The sequence below is a fragment of the Manis pentadactyla genome, chromosome 14, assembly GCF_030020395.1.
Source record: "Manis pentadactyla isolate mManPen7 chromosome 14, mManPen7.hap1, whole genome shotgun sequence".
NCBI lineage: Eukaryota > Metazoa > Chordata > Mammalia > Pholidota > Manidae > Manis > Manis pentadactyla.
Window position 1 is genome coordinate 51,924,103 of NC_080032.1, and position 24,062 is coordinate 51,948,164.

General features: G+C 34.8%; 1 protein-coding gene across 7 annotated transcripts in view; it reads left to right on the forward strand.

Moving 5' to 3' along the window:
- ANKRD28 (ankyrin repeat domain 28) overlaps nucleotides 1–24,062 on the forward strand; it is a 223,431-nt gene that overhangs the window by 64,355 nt on the left and 135,014 nt on the right. For 4 of the 7 annotated variants that reach the window (XM_036901013.2, XM_036901012.2, XM_036901016.2 and 1 more), the window contains one exon: nucleotides 15,579–15,662. In XM_036901013.2, coding sequence (XP_036756908.1) covers nucleotides 15,579–15,662 — 84 coding nt within the window. The other 3 variants (XM_036901011.2, XM_036901017.2, XM_057491523.1) reach the window with 2 other exon arrangements.

Sequence of the window (24,062 nt, forward strand, 5' to 3'; positions counted from 1 at the left end):
CAAGACTGACCCAGAAAGAAACAGAAAATCTAAACAGACCAATTACCAGCAACAAAATTGAAGCAGTATTCAAAAAACTACCCAAGAACAAAACCCCCAGGCCAGATGGATTTACCTCAGAATTTTATCAGACATACAGAGAAGACATAATACCCATTCTTCTTAAAGTTTCCCAAAATATAGAAAAGGAGGGAATACCCCCAAATTCATTCTGTGAAGCCAGCATCACCCTAATACCAAAACCAGGCAAAGACCCCACCAGAAAAGAAAACTACACACCAATATCCCTGATGAACGTAGATGCAAAAATACTCAACAAAATATTAGCAAACCGAATTTAAAAGTACATCAAAAGGATCATACACCATGACCAAGTGGGATTCATCCCAGGGATGCAAGGATGGTACAACATTCGAAAATCCATCAGCATCATCCACCACATCAACAAAAAGAAAGACAAAAACCACATGATCATCTCCACAGATGCTGAAAAAGCATTCGACAAAATTCAACATCCATTCATGATAAAAACTCTCAACAAAATGGGTATAGAGGGCAAGTACCTCAACATAATAAAGGCCATATATGATAAACCTACAACTAACATCATACTGAACAGCAAGAGGCAGAAAGCTTTTCCTCTGAGATTGGGAACAAGACAGGGATGCCCACTCTCCCCTCTGTTATTCAACATAGTACTGGAGGTCCTAGCCACGGCAATTAGACAAAACAAAGAAATGCAAGGAATTCAGATTGGTAAAGAAGAAGTTAAACTGTCACTATTTGCAGATGACATGATATTGTACATAAAAAACCCTAAAGACTCCACCCCAAAACTACTAGAACTAATATCCCAATTCAGCAAAGTTGCAGGATACAAAATTAACACACAGAAATCTGTGGCTTTCCTATACCCTAACAATGAACTAATAGAAAGAGAAATCAGGAAAACAATTCCATTCACAATAGCATCAGAAAGATTAAAATACCTAGGAATAAACCTAACCAAGGAAGTGAAAGATCTATACCCTGAAAACTGCAAGACACTCTTGAGAGAAATTAAAGAGGACACTAACAAATGGAAACTCATCCCATGCTCGTGGCTAGGAAGGATTAATATCGTCAAAATGGCCATCCTGCCCAAAGCAATATACAGATTTGATGCAATCTGTATCAAATTACCAACAGCATTCTTCAATGAACTGTAACAAATAGTTCAAAAATTCATATGGAACCACCAAAGATCCCGAACAGCCAAAGCAATCCTGAGAAGGAAGAATAAACAGGGGGGGATCTCGCTCCCTAACTTCAAGCTCTACTACAAAGCCACAATAATCAAGACAATTTGGTACTGGCACAAGAGCAGAGCCACAGACCAGTGGAACAGAATAGAGACTCCAAACATTAACCCAAACATATATGGTCAATTAATATATGATAAAGGAGCCATGGACATACAATGGGGAAATGACAGTCTCTTCAACAGATGGTGCTGGCAAAACTGGACAGCTACATGTAAGAGAATGAAACTGGATCACTGTCTAACCGCATACACAAAAGTAAATTCAAAGTGGATCAAAGACCTGAATGTAAGTCATGAAACCATAAAACTCTTAGAAAAAACCATAGGCAAAAATCTCTTAGACATAAACATGATGTTTAATGTTTATGAACGTATCTCCCCAGGAAAGGGAAACAAAAGCAAAAATGAACAAGTGGGATATATCAAGTTGAAAAGCTTCTGTACAGCAAAGGACGCCATCAATAGAACAAAAAGGCATCCTACAGTATGGGAGAATATATTCATAAATTACAGATGCGATGAAGGGTTGACATCCAAAATATATAGAGCTCACACACCTCAACAAACAAAATGCAAATAATCCAATTTAAAAATGGGCAGAGGAGCTGAATAGACAGTTCACTAAAGAAGAAATTCAGATGGCCAACAGACACATGAAAAGATGCTCCATATCGCTTGTCATCAGAGAAATGCAAATTAAAAACACAATGAGATATCACCTCACACCAGTAAGGATGGCCACCATCCAAAAGACAATCAACAACAAATGTTGGCAAGGTTGTGGAGAATGGGGAACCCTCCTACACTGTTGGTGGTAATGTAAATTAGTTCAACCATTGTGGAAAGCAGTATGGTGGTTCCTCAAAATGCTTAAAATAGAAATACCATTTGACCCAGGAATTCCACTTCCAGGAATTTACCCTAAGAATGCAGCAGCCCAGTTTGAAAAAGACAGATGCACCCCTCTGTTTATTGCAGCACTATTTACAATAGCCAAGAAATGGAAGCAACCTAAGTGTCCATCAGTAGATGAATGGATAAAGAAGAGGTGGTACATATACACAATGGAATATTATTCAGCCATAAGAAGAAAACACATCCTACCATTTGCAACAACATGGATGGAGCTAGAGGATATTATGCTCAGTGAAATAAGCCAAGCGGAGAAAGACAAATACCAAATGATTTCACTCATATGTGGAGTATAAGAACCAAGCAAAAACTGAAGGAACAAAACAGCAGCAGAGTCACAGAACCCAAGAATGGACTAACAGTTACCAAAGGGAAAGAGGGACTGGGGAGGATGGGTGTGAAGGGAGGGATAAGGGTGGGGAAATAGAAAGGGGTCATTACAATTAGCATGTATAGTGTGGGGGTCGAGTACGGGGTGGGCTCTACAGCAGAGAGAAGACAAGTAGTGATTTTACAGCATCTTATTACGCTGATGGACAGTGACTATGAAGGGGTATGTGGGGGGGACTTGGTGAAGGTGGGAGCCTAGTAAACACAATGTTCTTCATGTGATTGTAGATGAATGATACCAAAATAAAATAAAAAAAGAAAGAAAGAAAGGCAGTATTTAAGTATAGGTGTTGCAAGGAAAGCCAAGTGAAATGGGCCCAAAAAAGGTTTATAAAAATAAGTGAAAATTTTGTGGAAGTAACAAGAAGAAAGCTTAATAAAGGTCATTGATATCCAGTATTACAGGTAGTTGAGAAAAATGAAGATCTTTGCAATAAGTTATCATTGGTGATCTTAAAGCAATTTTAAATGAGTTGAGATAGAGCAAATTCATACTGAGTATGGAAGTCAGATTGTAGTACAGTGAAAGTAAACAATGGAGTAACGTCTTGTTGAGGAGACACAGAAGTTTTCTTTAGGCCAAGAGTAAGGAACAATGTGGATAAATAAAGTGACATATGAAAGGAATCAGAATTGACAAAGTACGGTCTGTGAAAAGATGGAAATAATTTAGAGTAAACTTAATTTTCCTCTGTGACTATAATGCTGTAACTGATAGCAGATTTAATAGTCAAGAATGAGCTAGTTACAATTCTGAGAAGGATCCCTTCTTCTCCTTTAAGATATTGAAAATTGACTACATCTCAGGGAATTGATATTCTTTTAGTCTAAAGTAGCATTAAGTTATAAGCATGGCTTCTTACAAGTTTATCAAGGACATTAAAATCTGTGCAGAACAATTTCATGCCTGAAGCACATTAGAAACACCCATTCCTTCTTTCAACAATAGAAACTGCTATGTAAAATTTTAGATAGCATTCTTTAATAAAGGAATGAAAGAATATGAAAAATGTTCTAAATTGTCTGAGTCATCACTTAGATTTTAAAATAGTTACAATGTTCAGTACTTTTGTTTCCACCCTTTTACTGTTAAAAAGATGTGAATCATTTCCCAGACGATAGTTCTTTTGAAATTGAAGTGGCATATACAGTCCCAATTTGTGTGTGAAATAACTAGTGTACCTCTAAATGCTACTGATCTTACTGCACTTGTGGGAATTCCTTGGACATCTCATGTAATTAGTGCTTATAAAGTTAAATATTGAGTAACCATAGCAACTTATTTTTAAATAGAAAATTCCCTCTCTTCAGCTTTTAAAGTATAGTAATTTGATGCTGTATTTACCCCATTGTCACCATGTTGTAGAAACCATTATGAATTGCACATAACTTTTCCTCAATCTTATTTAAAAAAGCAGAAATTCAGTCTGTTCAAAATAAAAATTTTATACTCTAGTAATTTGTAGTATTGGGCCTACGTTTAATACAGTTCTTGAAATAATTAATTATGCAAATAATAATGTAATTATATTTCAGCAAAATGTTTATCCTAGGCCTTGTAATACATAAATGATATGCCAGAAATGCTGCTGGTTAACTTAAATCCTAGCCAAATATACTAATAAGAGACAGATCAAATAGGACATTTGAAAATTAAACAGCTTAGAAAATTCTAGTTCTGTCTGGTCTTCAGCCTAGTCTGAATGATGAATACTTCTGCTTAATTTCTAACTACTTCTCTAAGTTATCAAAATAATGAAAAAAATTAACTTTAAAAACTATTGCTTAAATACAGTACTACATACTTGACAACAGAATAGTTTTCCCTCCCTGTTCCCCTAGTTTTGGCATATTGGGAATATTCTAGAAAACTACCGTTTTTAAAATTTTTTGCTTGCATAATTTTGGAAGGAAGGAAGAATTTCTCTCAAGACTCAAGTCTGAAAATGGTCATTTAAATGTTGATTTAGATCTTAAGTTCTCATATAGAATTCATGCGTCTACTCTTTCCAGAAAGCCCATTCCTTCTTCTGTCTTTACTGAAACTCATTGTTTTCATACATTTGTGCTTCTGTAGTGGTCTTCTCAAGTGGTAACTCTTCTTTACTCATAGTGAGTATATCTTGGGGATTCCTCTCTCTCTCTCTCTCTCTCTCTCTCTCTCTCTCTCTCTGTCTCTCTGTATGTATGTGTGTGTTGGGAAGGGGAACAGAGTCAGCATTCTGCTAGTCTTCCATTATTACAGCTATTAAAATGTTACTGGTCTACCTTCTTATAAAAACCTTCCTTCTTTTGAAGCACATGCCATCTGGCAAAGTGACCCTTTTATTTCTCGTTATTGTCTGTCAAATCTCACCTCTCCACTACTATACCTGGATCAGAGTTGTCTCAGTCATCCAGGTGATTTCATTTATTTGTAGATGACATTATGAACATCATACTTCACAATTTAACAACCTCCACACAAGTGATCCTCTCCATTTGGCTCTAACCATGTACTCCATTGACCACATCCTCCAACTAGTCTCATGGACTGAGACTGCCTTCACTTCTGTAATTTTGTTATCCACCTGAGATCCCTGGCCCATTACTTTCAACAGCTAAATATTCACTATTACTCCTTTTCAACTATATCCTTTTTTTCTACTTACTGACTTACCACATCAACCTTTCCTGCTTCAGAGGAAAAAATGCGGTCTTCATAACTCAAGATAATTTTCCCACTTCCATTCTAAATCGCCTCCCTTCTTTTTACTGCTGTGTGATGTTCATCAGTTCTTTCTTTGTTATTTCCCTTTCCTGTATCTTTCCCTTTTTTTTTTCCTTTTATAGATATCTGTGAACATAGGATATCTTTCCAGTATCTTCCACCTGTGTTCTGTAATTTCCGGCGTAAAAGTCTTTTGCCTCCTTAGTTAAGTTTATTCCTAAGTATTATTAAAGATGCTGTTGAAATTGAGGTTGTTTTCTCAATTTCCCTTTGGGATACTTCATTCTTATGTGCAGAAACACAGCTGATTTTAGGTTGATTGTGTATCCTCCACCTTTACTGGATTCACTAATTATTCCTAAAAGGTTTTTTGTGTGTAGAGTCCTAAGAATTTTGTGTATTAGACCATGTAATCTGCAAACATAGTTTTACTTCTTCCTTTCTGAATGGATGGCATTTATTTCTTTTTCTTGCCTAATAGTTGGGCTAGGAATTCCAGTACTGTGTTAAATAGAGGTACAGTTGACCGTTGAACAATGTGGGTTTGAACTGTGCGGGTCCACTTACACATAGTTTTTTTATTTTGAATAAAAATAATGGAAAAGCTTTTGGAGATTTGTGAGGATTTGGAGAAACACTTTCTTTTTTATAGCTTATTTTATTGTTATGAAAACAGTATATTACACATATACAAAATATGTGTTAATCGACCATGTTATCATTAATGCTTCTGGTCAATGGTAGACTATTAGTAGTTAAGTTTTTGGGAAGTCAGAATTTACATATGGATTTTTTATTGCATTGGGAGTTCAGTATGCCTTAACCCACAAATTGTTCAAGATCAGCTGTGATGAATATGAGCGTCCTTGCTATGTACCTGATCTTAGAGAAAAAATCTTTCAGTCTTTTACCATTGAATTTGTGGATTTTTAATATATGGCCTGTATTAAGGTAATTTTCTTATATTCCTAGTTTCTTGTGAGTTTTTGTCATGAAAGGGTGTTGAGTTTTGTGTAATATTTTTTCTATATCTGTTGAGCATGTGTGGTTTTTTAAAATCATTGTGTTGATGTCATGTGTCACATTAATTGATATTTGTATGATAAACCATGATTGCATGCCAGAGATGAGTCCCAGTTGGTTATGGTGTGTGATCCATTTAATGTGCTGTTGAATTTGGTTTGTTAGTATTTTGTTGAGGGTTTTTTGTAATTATGTTCCTCAGGAATATTGATCTCTCAGTGTCTTTGTCTGGTTTTGATATCAAGGTAATAGTGCTGGCCTTCTAAAATGAGTTTGGAAGTATTCCTTCCTCTTCAATTTTTTGGAAAGGATTAGCATTAGTTCTTAAATGTTTGGTAGAATTCACCAGTAAAGCCATCTGATCCTTGACTTTTCTTTGTTGGGAGGTTTTGATTACTGATTCAGTCTCCTTACTAGTTAACAGGTCTGCTTTCTTTTCCTATTCATGACTGAGTCTTGGTAGGTTGTGTGTTTCTAGGAATTTTCCATTTATTATAGGTTGCCCAATTTGTTTCTGTGTAATTTCTTATAGGAGTCTCTTAATCCTTCTTTCCTCCTCCTATGGCATAGTTTTAATGTATCCTCTTGTATTTCTGTTTTCCTCAGTTCAAGTAAAGCTTTCAATTTTATATTTTAACTAGTTAACTCTTAATTAGTTTTGATTTTTTTTCTATTCTCTGTTTATTTCTGCTTGAATTTATATTATTTCCTTCCTTCTGCTAACTTTGAGCTTAGTTTGTTGGTTTTTTTCCTAGTTCCTTCAGGTGTAGAGTTAGGTTGAAATCTTTCTTTTTAAGCTAAGTGTTTACCGCTATAAATTTCCTTCTTAGTATGACTTTTGCCTTAATAAATCCCTTAAATTTATTTATGTTGTACTTTCTCTTTTGTTTGTCTTGAGATTTTCTAATTACTTCATTTGATCTCTTGATTTTTTCTTTGACCATTGTTTGCTCAAGAGTATGTTGTTTAATTCTCTTGCATTCCTTCTGATGTAGATTACCAGTTTCTTTCCATTGAGGTCAGAAAAGGTATTTGATAGGATTCCAATCTTCTTAAATTTGTTAAAATTTGTTTTATGATCTAAGATTTCATCTGTTCTGGAGAATGTTCCATTTGTGCTTAAACTCATAATGAGTTAGAACTGAAAACAGTTTTAAAAATTACTTGATCAATTTCATTTTCTTCAACAGTAAAATGAAGGTACATAAAGAAATGAAATAATGCACTGACAGGTAACTAGCCAACTTGTGATACCTTGAATTTATGAAATCTCTGTGGAACCCTAATGTATGTGAAGGGACCTCATGTACTTTGTTTTATAAGAAAATACGTTGTTGCTCTCAAGCCAGGGTTAATATTATGATAAAATTAGAGAAGCATATATGTGTTTGAGGGAAGAGACAAAGGAAAAAAAGAGAACTAATGAGTCATTCAAATTATAACAAATATTTAGGATAAGGCAACTGAGTCCATTAGCTACTAATGTGGTGATATTGCTATGGAACAGCCTAACAATTTATATTCTTATTACTGACTCTGAGTTCTACTTAAAGTAGTGTTAAATAATTATAATGTTTCAAACATTTTCTCCTTTTTTTCTACCCATATTCTAATCCAGTTTAGAATGTTCATACCCCTTGTGAAGCTGGTGAGTAAATAAAGGAATTTTTGACAACCTCCCTCCTGGTGAGGTGATTCAGACTGGTGCCTGGAGAATTTCATTCAGTTGCATAGTCCTCCCCACTTTTCAGGCCTCTTGAGGAACTAATAGGAAGCTGGGCTTACATTCCAGTAACCAGACAATTTATTCAGTGTTGAGGGAGAGCAGTAAACTTAGGTGAGAACCAGGACCACAGGTTTTTCCATTCTTCCACATTCACTGTATTTTACAGTCAAGGGAAAGAAAAAAGGGTAAGAGGTACCCTTTTTCAAGGTCACAGGGTTAAGTTTTTTAGTGGGAAACTAGATAAGAATACAGGCAGTTTATAGTTCTCCTATTCTAAACTGGATTAGAATACAGGCAAAAATGTGATCCTCAAAATAAGTTTTGATACTATATGTTCTCACTAGTAGACCATCATTTTCTTTGAGAAAGCACCCTTCTAATAAAACAGGAAAAAGTAGCAGCAATCAAGTTTATAAATAGCTTTATAAATGCCATCATTTCTTTTTTTAGAGAGTGGATAATTAGAAGTTATCTTTATATACCAATTACAATTAATAAATTCATATGCTACACCTCCTACCAGTGACTGAATTAGTGACAGGTATAGTCAGTTCTCTTAGGTCTTCTGTACTGCCTTTTACTGTCTTTTATATTCATGCCTTGTACTGGTTAGTGTTTCTTATGTATGATGTACTATCTTATTTAGGCTGCATAAGGGCTCTTCCCCTCCAGCTTTGCTAAGGTATAATTGACAAGTAAAAATTGTATATGTTTAAGGTGTACAATGTGATGGTTTTATATACATATACACTGTGAAATGTTTACTACATTCAAGCTTAAAGTATTATAATTAACACATCCGTCACCTCACAGTTACCTTTTCTTGTGGTAAGTTGAGAGCTACTCTCAGCAAATTTAAACTATAAAGTACAGTATGCAGTTTATTACTTATTACCAATGTAATATGCCAGTTGGATCAACCCACTTGAGATCCTCAGATACCATGGGTTGTCAGCCATTTTTTGGAAGTATGATATGGTAAATATTTCTTAAATGGCCTCTTTCATAAATACATTACATACAGAGAATTAATCTGATTGGTTATAAGGATTCTGATTTTGAAGTCAGCATTTTTAAAATATAGAATGATGTTTTTGCAGTGGCTACACTGATGAAAAGAACATCTGACCAGTAGCCTTAGGTTTTTTATCCCTTCCTTCCACTGCATTTGCCTTGAAATCTGTTCATAAGACTTTTTCTAAGCATATGGACAGATGAGGCATAGCTCAAGAAGATTTTGAGTAATCTTCTAAACTATGAGAAATGTTTCTGAAACATGTTTTGAACCCACTTCCTTACCATCCTTTTATACCACAAGCTTTTAATTTTTTAATACTCAGGGATTATCTTGGCACAGAGTAGCCACATAATATACCCTGAGTGAAATACTTTACTGTATGATAATCAATATGGAGTTCACAGATTTGTAAGAGATAAGCTTTGGGTTGATTCTATGCAGAAAGGAAAAATCATTTTGTGTCAGAAAAAGAAATTCTGGTGTAACAAAATTAGAAACCTAAAAATAAAAAACAGGACATTAAATTTTTTATCCGTAAAATCAAGGTTTAAACCAGTTTTACCATTTTGTGATTCTCTGAAGAGTAAGAGTAAGTTTTTGAGAAGATACATTTAGCATAAAGAATGGAAGGATTATGAAGTTTGTCATGGCTGAAATTGTTAGCTTATTTAAAAATTTAATTTGTCCTCAAAAAAAAGTAAATGCCTCAAGAAAAAAACCACATCACCTTGCCACTTGTTGAACATAAGTTTTCACAATCTTCGTTAATAATTTTTCATCATAAGTACTTCCTCCATTCCTATTTTCTTAAATATTTATTTACGGTTACCTTTTCCTTTAAGACATGAGTTCTCTGAGGTTAGGGGCCTGTTTTATTCAATAGAATATATAAAACAGTGCTATATGGTGCTATTAATTTAAATACAAAATATTGAAATATTGACCTCAGTATTTTTCATATATCCGATTTTATACTATATCATAGACTCGTACTTTTCACCATTTTCCTTGCCCTTGACTATAAAATACAGTGAATGTGAAGAATGGAAAAACCTGTAGTGCTGCTTCTTGCTAAGTTACTGCTCCCCCTTCCCACCCCCAAAAAACACTTGTTAACTCTTGTCTAGTTCCTGGAATGTAAGACCAGCTTCTGTCAGTTCCTCAAGAGGCCTGAAAAGTGAGCAGGGGAGACTGTGACTGAATGAACTCTCCAGGCACCAGTCAGAATCACCTCACCAATGAGGTTGTCAAAATCCCTTTATTTATTCACTGGCTTCACAAGGGTTATCATTCAACTACCCTAAATATCCATAATAATCTTAAATTTTAATTTTATTTTAAATTTCATTATGAATGACACTGTAGATTCCTTTAATGTCCTTTAACAGGTGTTGAAATGAAACACAGAGAGGTTAAGTAACTTGTTCAAGGTCACAGGGTTAGGTTTTAGTTAGTGGGAAACTAGATTCAAATACAAGCAGTTTGTCTACAAAGTCTGCGTTCTCAATCACTGTGCTATTACAGTGTTTCTCTTAGATAAACATCTTTGGAGATTATTTTTATTTTTTTTAAGTGTGAAGAGATTTAGGCTCAGGGAATTTAAGTAGGTTGTCCAAGGACTCAGCTAATAAATAATCAAATCAGAGTTTAAACTCTAGGTAGGCTAACTGCTGAGCTGTTTTCTTAGTTTTAGCTGTCATTCTGTATCATTGTTAAGTCAACTTCTACATTTAAGGTGCTTAACTTACTAGAGGTACAAAACTCACTTTATTGCACCTTAGTGCCTCCTATGTTTTCTGATTAAAGTGTGTATGTGTATATATACATGTATATACACACATATATAATGCATACATATATATATGTATGTGTGTGTGTGTACTATATATGTATATATATGAATCTCCCCCCATTGTCTTTTAATTTTACCACTTTTTTCCAGAGGCTTGTGACATAACAGAATTCATTTCAATGAAATTATTATAGGTGGAAGAAAGTAGAATGAAACAATATCTATATAATACAGTCCCTGCCTCCAAGGAGCTTGTTTTCTGGTTGGGAAAGACCTAAGTATGGAAGTTAATCTAGAACACGAAACAAGATGTACCTGCTTAAGTCTTAGTAGGTGAATTTACATACTACATACTTTGAAACAGGTGAAAATTGTCTATATTAAGAGATTTCATCTTAGGGTAGGGAGGAAACCCTCAAAATAGAATATAGGATATCATTACCATAGTGGTTTCATTTTCAAATATTTCAGCTATTAAGATAATACTTTTTATTTCTCCACATGGATATAGTTAACATTTTTGTATGTCAGAGTATTTGCATGTCTTTCATTTGGCTTAAAACCATTTTATATATTTTAAAATACAACTTTGTGTAATGTTAGTGTATTTTAGTATCTTGGTACAGGGTGTTAGGTCTTTTTCCATAAATTGATACTTAATTATTTTTGTTTTTAAATTGATGTATTTTCTATATCATGCTGTTTTTTTTTTCTTCTTTTGTTTTGATAAGTAAACTGGTTTAAACGTGTGAGGTAACACTAGCCCTGAAATACCCATGTAAAAATAACTTTTTTGGGGAAATTGTGGCAATGAGTAGTATATGCCTTCCTTACCTAAACTTTTCACAACTGTTACAGGTTACATTTCTTTTAAGGTCACTTCGACAGTCTAGTATTACAGGTTGCAAAGAGCTAGAGAGCACGAGCAAGGGAAGAGCATGTGCATGTGTGCTCAAGTACACTCAGGCAGCATAGATGAGAAAGTTTATGTTTGAAATCAGGCACAATTTTATGATTTGCATAACATTGGTTAAATACTTAATTTCTGTGTTTGTTTTTTTCTCTGATAATATGGGAATATAGCAAGGTTATTTGTGAGTATTAACTGAGAATGTGCAAAATCTAGTATAAAAATAGGTTTTAGTGTATCAAAAATGCTAGTTGATAGAACAACAAAGATTGAAGAGAAACCATGATATTTTCTTTGTAATTTTTCTATTGGGAAATATTCCCATTGTTGAGTGAATAAAGGGGGGAGTCAACTGTAAATTGATTGTTTCTGATACTTGTAGCTTTTGGAAAGTGAATTTATAGGGGAGGAAGAGTTCTTGCTTTTTTAGTGTAACCCTGTGCATTTTTGATATACAGAGAATTCAGTACCAAGGACCTTAAACAAATAGTTTTATGTAGCTGTTTAATAGAATTTAAGGCTTTATCCCATTTCCAGATGGGAAAGTAGAATTATTTTACTTCCTCAGTGAAAATTCGAATGATCTGCAGAATTTTAGAGTTAGGATTTCTACATTATGAAATTTTTTAGTTTTTCCCTTTAAAAATATGACTTGAATGACTAAATTGAACAACTTAGAAATTGTTAGTAAGTCTTACATTTATTTTGTTAAAACTTTTTTGCATTTTTGAAAATAACAAATGTGATAGATTAAAAATGGTCTTGGTAAAAAATACGAATGAAATCATAGGGTCATGGCTTTTATATTCTCAAAAAGTATTTCTCCTTCATCTCTAATTCTCTTTTATGGCTTTACTGCAGACATTCTTATTGCAGCTGTCATTATAGGGTTAAATATTCGCAATATTGTAACATACGAAAGCAGTTAAGCTGTTTGGAATTGTTTACTTGCTAAAACCAGCGTTAGTCAGCAGAGGCAGTACACCAGATTTCCTTGTGGCTTTTAGTGGAAAATGTTAAAAGCGCACTCATTTTTCAGTTATAGAATTTTTTAGTTTGATCTAGATTAGTCACAGAACTGGCATGAACCTTCTAATTGTGAAGGCTGTCCAAACACATTGTTTTTTTTTCTCTTGCTAGAGGAAGTTACATCCTGAGCAGTAGCTCAGATCTCTGGTAAGTGTAACATGTGAGCATTACTAGGCATTTCATCCTGCGGTTCTGCAGTCTTTGCTATTCAGACTGTTGCTCAGTTGGAATGCTTCTCAGGGGCCGATCCTGAGCTTCTATAGATATTTTTTAAGGACCTACTCGTTTGGAGGTGTCAGTGGCATTTGCAAGATCATCTGAGGAACAGGAAAACATCTGAAATCTACTGAAAAGGATAACTGTAGCCGTTTTCACAGTGGAAGGAAACTATTGGCACAGAGGCAGATGATTGAATAAAGTAGTTGGCTCACAGAAGATGCACAGTCTGCTGTTTTTTCCTCTGAATGAAGACTATTTAATGGAAGCCGTATTCATGTGGAGATCAAAGGAAACACTGGAATGATAAAATTCTAAAAAGAAAAGCCTGAAGCAGTAATTTGAGCTCAGATGCCTTCTAATTCCTTCGCAGCCTGCCTGTGCTATTAGGATTCTCTGCTAACACTATTTCTGCCTGCTGCCTGTGCCCTTTGCTGGAGCAGCCACAGACAACTGCCTGATGGAGAAGGAATGAACATTTTGCCTTGCTTATGCTATCGATGAGAATAAGGCTATCTGTGTTTCTTCCGTTACATGGGGTATCTGGATTAATCAAGCTGTATTCTAGTACCAAGAGTCCCATTGTCTCTTGTGGTCTGACTCATCGCATGTAAATGGACCGCAGTTTTGCTATTAATGCAGAGTGTTTTTTTTTCTTTCCCTAACACAGAAAGAATTGTCAACCTCTGAGCTTCATTTTAAGAATTTGTGCTGAACTCTAGATGTATTTTTTTGGGTGGGGGGGTGGGAATAGTATCTGCATTAAAACAGTGAAGCTGAAGAAATGAAGACAAATTAGAAGTGAACAGTAACAGTGAGATTTTATTTTTAATTTTCAATTGTAAGCAAGCCAGCTCCTGTTAACTATGTGACCTTGTAGGCAAGAGTGGGGATAGCTGTAATCTTCTCTGTCACAGCAGTTGTTTCTCATTTGATTCTGTATTGTGTGGTGGCGTCCCCCAAAACAATGATCTTTTCATAAAAGTAAATTTCTGTGAGACAGAGCAATATGACTATTTTGGTAGGGCTAAAATATTTTTAAATGAGCTTGTTCTGGACTCATTTAAATTACTGACATGTTGATGAGAAATTTAAGTACTGCAGTAACCCAACAGAAAATAAAATAGAATTCTATTGTTTTAGGAAGTTATAAGTTATATAGTCATAATTTTGAACTTAGCTTTTCTGATAGTACTTACTTGAAACAACCAGCTGTGCTGTTCAGAGGATGGTTCTAAGTGTTGTACAGAAGAGGAGGAACTACTTATGCTCTTCCGACTGTGACTTTTATCACATAGCTTGGAATTTGGTATTTTAAAAGAGCGAATGAGTCGAGTGTGTATTGTTGTTTTGGAGGAGGTAGAAGATGAATCTCCTGCATTCATTTCTAAATTGCCACAGGAAAATAAATCTCTACATTCTCTACCTTCTGGAAATGTATTGGTAAGATATGAGAGTTTATATGTTTTACCATATTCTATGAACTAGTAGGACATGTTCTATTTTTAAGGAGTAAACGTAAGTTAGTTTCCACTGGTTTCATTAAAAACCCGAATTCAATGATGTAAATATATAAATATAAAATATTACTTGTATATAAAATGCACACATTTCTGATTTTTACTTTTTCAGATGTTTATATAACATTTCAGGCTTTATTTACTATCTCTGAAGACTTTAAAAAAATAATTTGAGAATTGTAGTTATGGCAACCACGTTTCTGTTTTCATTTTGTGGTTTTAAAAACTGATGTAACAAGAATGAGGAACTCTGTTTTAGGAAAGATTGACTACTGCCAGCAGTAGTGAGGCACAGCCTTTTCTGTAGTGAATTTTATGTATTTACATATAAGACTTTTATATGAAAAAGAATCAGACTTCATCCTTACCCTTACTTTTAATGCTGTTGTCAGTTGGCTTCTTGTTTGACTAGTATAATATGATACCTTATCAGAGAGGCTGCATTGTTTATTAAGAAATTGTTATATTTAGACATGCACACATTGGCTTCTCCATGTTATTCAGGTATACAGTATTTTTTGGTCTTTGAATAGTAGTGATTTTCCTTTGCCAGATTTTCTTTCTTTGGGTTTTTATCTTCGTGCATGTAATGCTAATCCACGCAAGTTATTCTAGTGCCCCAAAGAGAACTTCTCAAACATGCTTTCTTTCATGGGCCTCAGGGTGGGCTGGAAACAGTTTGTTTGACAGGTTGTGTCCCACAAGTAAGTGTTGAAATCTCACACTTGTGTTTGGAAGAGACTTTCTTTTTACCACATAATGTGAACAAAAGACTGATTACATTTATTATACTACCTAATTTTGGTCATAATAAATTGATCTTTTTTTAAATTAGGCCTCCTTTTTTTTCTGAAAAGGTATCTGTACTTTCATACAATTAGACTTCATGAAACTTTTGGTAATGTCAAAAACCAAATGACTGTTGTTGCTATAAGGAAGAAAAGTTTTAGATTGAAAAGGTATGTGGAAATATCTTTAGAGTCATCCATGTGTTATAATTAATGTTTTTATTTCTCTCTTGTATTTTAGCCATCACTGGTGCAAGCTATATTTAATGGAGATCCTGATGAAGTTCGAGCACTAATATTTAAGAAAGAAGATGTTAACTTTCAGGTAAAACAAATAATTCACTGATACCAGCCTTTAAACCTACTTTTAAAAACTTTTTCCTCAAGTTACAGTTTTGGTTAAACACAGTCTATGGCATTATCTTAAACGGGACAGAAGGTTCTTAAGACAAAAATAGAAGAAACTAGACATGTATTCAGGGTAATAACTAAAACACAAAGAGAACTAGGAGTCAGTGAGGGTCCATTGTTCTCCCAGCTTTTTGTTTTGAAAGTTTTCACAGAACAGTTGAAAAAATACTCCGAATACCCTACCCTCCAGAGCCAGCACTGATGACATTTTGCCACATTTGCTTTCTGTCTCATATTTGCACAGATTTTCTTTGTGTATATGTACACATACGCATTTTTTTTTTTACTTTTTCTTTTGCCTAATCCCATTTGAAAGTAAGTTGCAGATGTTATGATACTTTGCTGTTAAATACTTTTGTATTTCAGACAAGGGTTCTTTTTCATGATCTTGAAATAAAAGAAATCTCTATTAAGTTTTTAATATATCCTAACTTGCTTTCCATAAATAATCATAGTAAGCATTGTATACAAAGACAACTGTTTCAGTCTCTCAGTAAAGGAAGACATAATGTTTAAAAAGTCTCTGCACTTACATCATGGATTAACATTCAGGACTGACATGAGGGATAATTTTAGAAAGAGTGGTGATACAGATAATTTCCTCCAGTGGCCAATAATTTAACTTACTAAATTGAGGTTGAAAATATATGATGTACTTTAATAATATCAAATTAATTAATGTATGTGATTTTACTTGAAACAAATGTTTTTAGTACATTTTTTCATACATAATGTGCTCCTCTGAATTATGGAAGTTGGCAATGGAGGATAGTTCGTGACTCATAAAGTCATTATAGCAACACCAAAACAGATGATCTAGAAGTGATTGGTAGTTAGTTATAAGAAAGCCATACACTGCAGGATCACCTCAAACTCTCAGCTTTCCTCCATTCTTTCATGTAATACTACCATGACCACTTAATGTTAAGCAGATATAAAAACTATTTATCTTATTTTTGAATGTTGGGTTATTTGAACAGATTTGAATTTGGCTCACTAACATCGGGTAGTGATCAAAATGTTATCATGACATTTTTTTCTTATGCCTTCCTAAGTGAATTACCTTACCTTTGAGTTTGTATTTATTGGAAACATGTGCCTAATTCAGGATTTATTTATTTATTTTCAGTGGATTACGTTGAAATACAATGGAGTATTTATTTTCAAAGTATCACGTGTTGCTTTACCTCATTGGGGTGTTGTGGAGACTGTGTTTCTCAGGACAAAATAGTGCTAGGAATATAGACTTATGAAAAGGAGGAAAACAGCTTTCTGTTCTAATTCTGGCTGTTTCTTTAATGGTACTAACAAATCTTATCATGATAAGAAACAAATATTTACAAATTACTTAGAATATTTTGAGCATCAGTTTATTCTGCTGTGGTGTCCTTACCTTTAGCTTCTATGATTTTTAGCCTCTACTTCTAGATTCCTTTCATTAGTTTTAGCATTTCCACATTTATTTTATTTACTTATTTTTTATTGAAGTATAGTTGATATACAATCTTATATTGGTTTCAAGTATACAACACAGTGGTTCAGCAGTTACCCACATTATTAAATCATTCCCCCAACTAGAGCAGTTACTATTTGTCAACATATAAAGATGTTACAGAATCATTGACTATATTCTCCATGCTGTACTACCACCCCCATGACCAACTTATATTATGATTGAGATTTTTTTGTGCCCTTTATCCTCCTTCCTCTCCCCACTCACCTACCCGAACCCCTCCTCCATGGTAACCATAGTCACTTCTCAGTGTCTATGAGTCTACTGCTATTTGTTCATTTTGTTTTGTTTTTATATTTATATTCCACACATAAGTGAAATCATGTAGTATTCGTCTTTCTCTGCCTGGCTTATTTCACTTAGCATAATACCCTCTAGGTCTATATATGCTGTTGCCAATAGCAGGATTTCTTTCTTGTTTGTGGCGGAATAATATTCCATTGTGTGTATGTACCACATCTTCTTTATCCATTCATCTATTGATGGACACTTAGGTTGCTTCCATATCTTAGCTATTATATTGTAAATAATGTGGCAGTAAACATAGGGATGCATGTATCCTTTTGAATCAGGGATTTTGTTTTCTTTTGTTAAATTCCTAAAAGTGGAATTACTGGGTCCAGTGATATTTCTGTTTTTAGTTCTTTGAGGAACCTCCATATTGCTTTCCACAGTGGCTGCGCCAGTTTACATTCCAACTAACAGTGTAGGAGGGTTCACTTCTCTCCACATCCTTGTCAATACTTGTTACTTTTTGTATTTGGATAGTGCCCATTCTGACTGGTGTGAGGTGGTAGCTCATTGTGATTTTGATTTGCATTTCTCTGATGATTAGTGATGTGGACCATCTTTTCATGTGCCTGTTGGCCATCTGAATTTCTTCTTTGGAGTAATTTCTGTTCAGGTCCTCTGCCCACTTTTTAATCAGGTATTTGTTTTTTTGGTGTTGAGGTGTATGAGTTCTTTATATATTTTGGGTGTTAACCCCTTATTGGATAAATCACTTATGAGTATGTCCTCCCATACCGCAGGATGCCTTTTTGTTCTGTTGATGGTGTCCTTTGCTGTACAGAAGCTTTTTAGTTTGATATACTCACACTTGTTCATTTTTTATTTTGTTTCCTTTGCCTGGAGAGATGTGTCCAGAAAAAATTGTTCATGCTTATTATGTTCAAGAGATTTTTGCCCCTGTTTTCTTCTAAGAGTTTTATGTGGGCCGCCAGGGTGGGCAGAGTGGGAGCTCAGGGGAGTGATGCTCGGGGCTGGGCTGCTAATAAGGAGGAAGGAGCAATTGGGGCTGGCTCCTGCAGGCGCCTCCCCCATTGGGCTGAGAGAGGGCTGGGAAAGCTCCCTCCACCTGCCAGGCAACAAAGTCTCCCTCTGTCTGTCAGGTTGCAAAGTCTGACCACTGCTGGGCTGAATAGGTAGGCGGGTACACAGGGTGAGAGCATTTGGGGCTGGCTCCCATGAGTGCTTGACCAGTTGGGCTGAGAGAGGGTTGAGGAAGTGTCATCTGCCAGCCCTTTCCCCTGCAGAAGGAGCTCCATCTAACCCCCGCCCCTTTGGCACCTTTCCTGCTGCTGGTAAATCTTTCAAACTGTAGCCTCTGTGTTGGGTCTCAGAGGGACCTCTGGAGCATGCCTATCCTCCACAAGCAAAAGGATTCTCAGCCTTCCAGAGTGCTCCCCTTTCCCTGGTGTCCATCCCTGTTAATCACCAAAGCCCTGTGCAATATGGACTTCTGTCTCAGAGCCGATCTCCAGGGCCAGGTGTGCAGAGTTCCTGGGCGCCTTCCCCGTCCCCAGTCTGTTCTACTCCCTCCCGCTTGTGGGCTGGGATGGGGGAAGGGCTTGGGTCCCGCTCGATCACAGCTGTGCCGCTTTACCCTTCTTTGTGTGGTATCCTCTCCTTCCCCAGGGGTAGATGGCCTGTTCTGCAGTCTTCAGTCATTTTCAGGGTTAGTTGTATTTGCTGTAGTTGCTTCCTTGCTGTGTGTGTGGGAGGAGGTTTCTGCCTCACCTTCCTACTCCACCATCTCTTTTTCTCTCCCTCCTTGTTACTTACTTTTAATCATTATATCTTAACATCTTCTATCTTGTTCCCTTCCTCTGAAACTTAGGGGGGTACTAAAAACTAGGTTAGTACTTCAGTCAGTAGGTCCCTCTTAAGAACCTTCTTGAAGGTAACTCTGTCTTCAGTGATTCATGGGTTTCGACAAACTTCTTAATGGTTGCTTTTAGATCTTTTTTTCCAGACTCTTAGTAGGTGAGAGTACTGTCAAATTTTTAAGATTAATTAAATTTCGCCATATTTTAATTCATAATGGTAAATTTTTTTTTTCTAATTTTGTCCTTTATGATAAGGAGTCATGAGGTTTTAAGAAGGGGGTTTTGTGTATGTGTGCAGTAAAATTAATACTGTTCACTGTTCTGTTGTATAAAATCCACTGACTCTCAAGGTAATAAAATATTTTTGACCTTTATGTTAGTGTGAAAATGGTGTTCTTCTAAAATTTATTCGAATAGGTATTTGGACTAACACCTGCTTTTTTTTTAAGTTTTTTGAAATTATAGCTTCTAGAATGGGTACATGACTTCAGATCTGTTGAATGTGGAAGAACCACTAAACCAAAATGAAACACAGTCAAAACTTTTTAAAGGTAGAGCGGTATCTATACTGTAAAGCATAACTAGAAAAATAAGTTGAAAGCCCTAAGTATTGGTATCTTATACTGCTTGAGCAAATCCATTTAACTTCTTTAGGACTCTTCTATCTTTTTGTTGTAAAATATGTGGCATTATATTAATGGCCTTCAGGGTATTTTCCATCTCAAATTAAGGATGTTCTAAAAATTCTGAATGACCTTGAATGACCACCTGCTTTTGCCCAGAGGGTTTCATTTGTATTCCTAGATTTATGTATCCAAAGTAATAATAATTAAATGCCTTCCCCTAGGATTTACTAGAACTTAACACCATGTGGTGGAGCCCAAATAATTTAGTCTGAAATAATAAACACATTTCAGAGGAACAGTCTGACTTCTCTTTATAAGAAAATTCTTTTCTACAAGTAGAAATTGTTTTACTCTATCCAGAATGATAGAAATTGGTGTTAATTACAAAATTTTATTTCAGAGATGGTGATAGACCTAAACCTTTTTATGTCATCACTTGATTTAATTCACATGATCTTATGAATCGCTAGGTTACCATCTCCATTCCACCTATAGGTGACAAAAGTAAAACTCAGAAAGGTTAAACATCTCATCAACCAGTAAGTATAGCAGAGCAGGAATATGAACCCATGTCAGACTTGACAGTAACTGGGGAAATTTTTTTTTAAATAGTAAATTTGAGAGATAAAAATACTTTTCCTTTTGCTAAGTAGTGTCATAAAGCAATAATGGTTCAAAATGGATCTTTTCTCCTAAAAGTTATGTCCATGTTCTGTGGATTCCTGCCTTTTAAATTATAATACATTATGTCAAGTGCTATTAAATTTTAGGATGCAAATAACTAAATACACAAGCCTTGTTTGGTGCCTTATTTTTGGCTGGATAAAAATGTGATTCTGAGTAGTTTCGAACTAGGGTTAATTATAATCTAGCCAACACTGTTTTTACTGTTTAAAACAGAGGTAGGCTTAGACTATGAGTGACCCTTTTCTGAACTCCACAAAGAGTTGATTTATAAACTAGTCAGTAGATCTTGCCTGTATCATATAATGATACTTTTGGAAATATTATCTTATATAATTTACTTACTGTCTTTTAAAGCTTGCTTTGCCATTTAAAAGATTTGGGGATTGGTTTTGCTAAAGTAAAGTACTAGTCTTCTAAATTACTCATATCTTCTAAGCTTTCAAAAATATTTCTGAGATCATTGAAATGGTGTTGATTTCACTTGGTCCGTGAAGTGCTCAGCAGATATATACATACACACATCACACAAGCAGATGATTCGTTTTCATTATTGTTGTAATAATACTGTTGGCAGTTACCACAGAGTAGTAAATCCTGAGTTTACACAGGTTGCCTGAATTTCACCCACCCCCATCCTTCAGTGCTCTCTAGTCTTTTCTGGAAATCAGTAAGAACTTACCTATTTCTTACTAATCTTTCTCATGTCCACATGTCGCATCTGCTGGCTGTTACACCAACCTGTTGATGTTCCTAAGCTCCTAAAACTTCTTTACTCAGTTACTTGAGGTGAAAAGTAACTGTCCTAAAACTGTATGTATGTATATGCTCCAGGTAATTAATATTGGAGCCTGTAACCATCCAGCCCCAACTTCCAGTTTGGCCTCCATGGAATGTGGAGTGGGAAGGGGGAGGTGAAGAAAGAGGAACCTAGGTAGCTTCCACCAGGAGACAGTCCCTTCTAGTTTCTCCATGCCTAGAAATAGCACCTCTCCTCTATTCTTGCCAGCGCCTCTGGATTCCAGCCTCCTCAGACTTCTAAATTTTATTCACCAATGTTCAGGTTTCCCCCCCCGAATCCATAAGTAAGTATATGTTTGTGATTGCCACTGAATGGCTATGATGGTGGTCCAGAAACAAAAGAGGATATTTTCCAGTGAAACCAGCTGGTTTTTGCAGCTAGAAACTGATGGTGGCTTATTTTTGTATTTTGATCATAATATTCTTTTTCATTTCTGCATCTTCCTTTTTACATCCCCAATATATTTTAGGTGTCAGTTCATATTAGTATACAGAGAGCATCCTCATTCTTTTTTATAGCCACATAGTTTTATATTATATGTTTATAGCATAATTTATTTAAGCAATCCTTTTCTTAGAGGGCATATGGGTTAACTTTAATCTTTTTTTTTTCATGTTTTTTTTTATGACTAATACTCCTTTTATGTAATATGTATCCCATCTTCTTTATCCACTCATCTATTGATGGACAATTGATAGACCTTCCATATCTTGGCTGCAATAAATAATGCTGCAATAAACATAAGAGTGCATATGTCTTTTCAAATTAGTGTTCTCATTTTCTTCAGGTAAATACCCTTCAGAGGTGGATTTACTGGATCATATGGTATTTCTATTTTTTATTTTTTGAGGAGTTTCCATACTGTTTTCCATAGGAGCTGCTCCAGTTTATATTCCCCCCAACAATCCATGAGGGTTCCCTTTCTCCACATCCTTATCAACACTTCCTATTTCTTGTCTTTTTAATACTAACCATTCTGACTGTTGTGAGGTGTTTTTGATTTATGGGTTATTTTTAATCTTGCTAATTGGTAATAATTGGGATCTTTTCACCAAGTAAACAAAAATTGTGCTTCTGAAGAAACACATAAATTTTAGAATGTTTGCACTTACTATGAATTATTAAATATATTATCAACTTCTCAAATAAATGTCCTTTAAGTTATTTATTTGAAGCAATTTTAGTGAACATAAATTGTGTTAGGTAAATAATGGTATTTATTTTATAAATATTAAATATTTTGTATACTCAGAAATAATGGTGATGATTTTTTATACTTATATATAATGATAGTTATATAGCATAACAGAAATGGCATAAAAATATATCCCAAATTTCATACTGAGCTGAAATAATTTGTTTGATACATCTCAGCTAGCACCTGAGTCTTTTTTTTTAAGTTTTATTGAAGTATAATTGACATATAATAAATTGCATATGTTTAAAGGGTACAATTTCATAAGTTTAGACATATTACACATCTGTGAAACCATCACCACAATGAAGATAGTTAACATTCCCATTACTCATGAAAGATTCCATTTGCCTATAACCTCTTACCTGCTTTGTGTCCCTATAAATTTGTATTTTCTAGAGCTTTATATAAATGGAATTATACCATATGTGTTCCTTTGGCTAGCTTTTTTTCACCAGCATAGTTATTTTGAGATTCATCCATGTTGTGGCACTTATCAGTAGTTCATTCCTTTCTGTTGATTATTTCATTGTATCAATGTATACAATCTGTTTATCCACTCACCTGTTGGTAGATATTTGACTTGTTTTTCTTTTCCATCTATTACAAATAAAGCTACATGAACATTTTTGTGCAAGTTTTTGTGTAAACATATGCTTTCCTTTCTCTTGGGAAATACCTAGTGGTGGAATGGCTGGATCATACCATAGGTGTATGTTTAACTTTTTTAAGAAATTGCAAACTGTTTTCAAACTGGTTGTACCATTATACATTCCCACCAACAAGATATGAGAATTCCAGTTTTCCCATGATCTCACCAATATTTGGTATGGTCAGTCTTTTCTAATCTTAAACATGCTAATAGATATGTATCTCACTGTGGTTTCAATTTGCATTTCTGTAATGACTAATGTTGAACAACTTTTCATATGCTTCTTGGGAATCTGTATATCTTTAGTGAATATCTTTTCAAATGTTTTTGCTAGCCTTTTTTCTTACTGGGTTACCTTACTCTTGAGTTATGAGTGTTCTTTATATGTTCTGGATTCAGTTCCTCAATCAGGCCTTTTACAAATCTTTTGTCAGGTTTTTTTTTAATCCATATTTTGTAAGTTTTGTTCCTACCATAAATGTTATTTTATTTAATTTCAAAATAGGATAATTATTCTCCATAACTGTGGCTGTGCTTTTATTCTCACAAGAGTTTTAAAGAGCAGAAGTTTTAAATTTTGATGATGTCCAATTCATTCTTCTGTGGATCTTGTTTTTGGTGTTGTATCTAACAAACTCTCTGTCTCCATGTCACATAGATTTTCTTGTGTCCTCTATAAGTTTTATGGTTTAAAATTTCACATTTAGAACTAGTCTATTTTGAGTTAATATTAC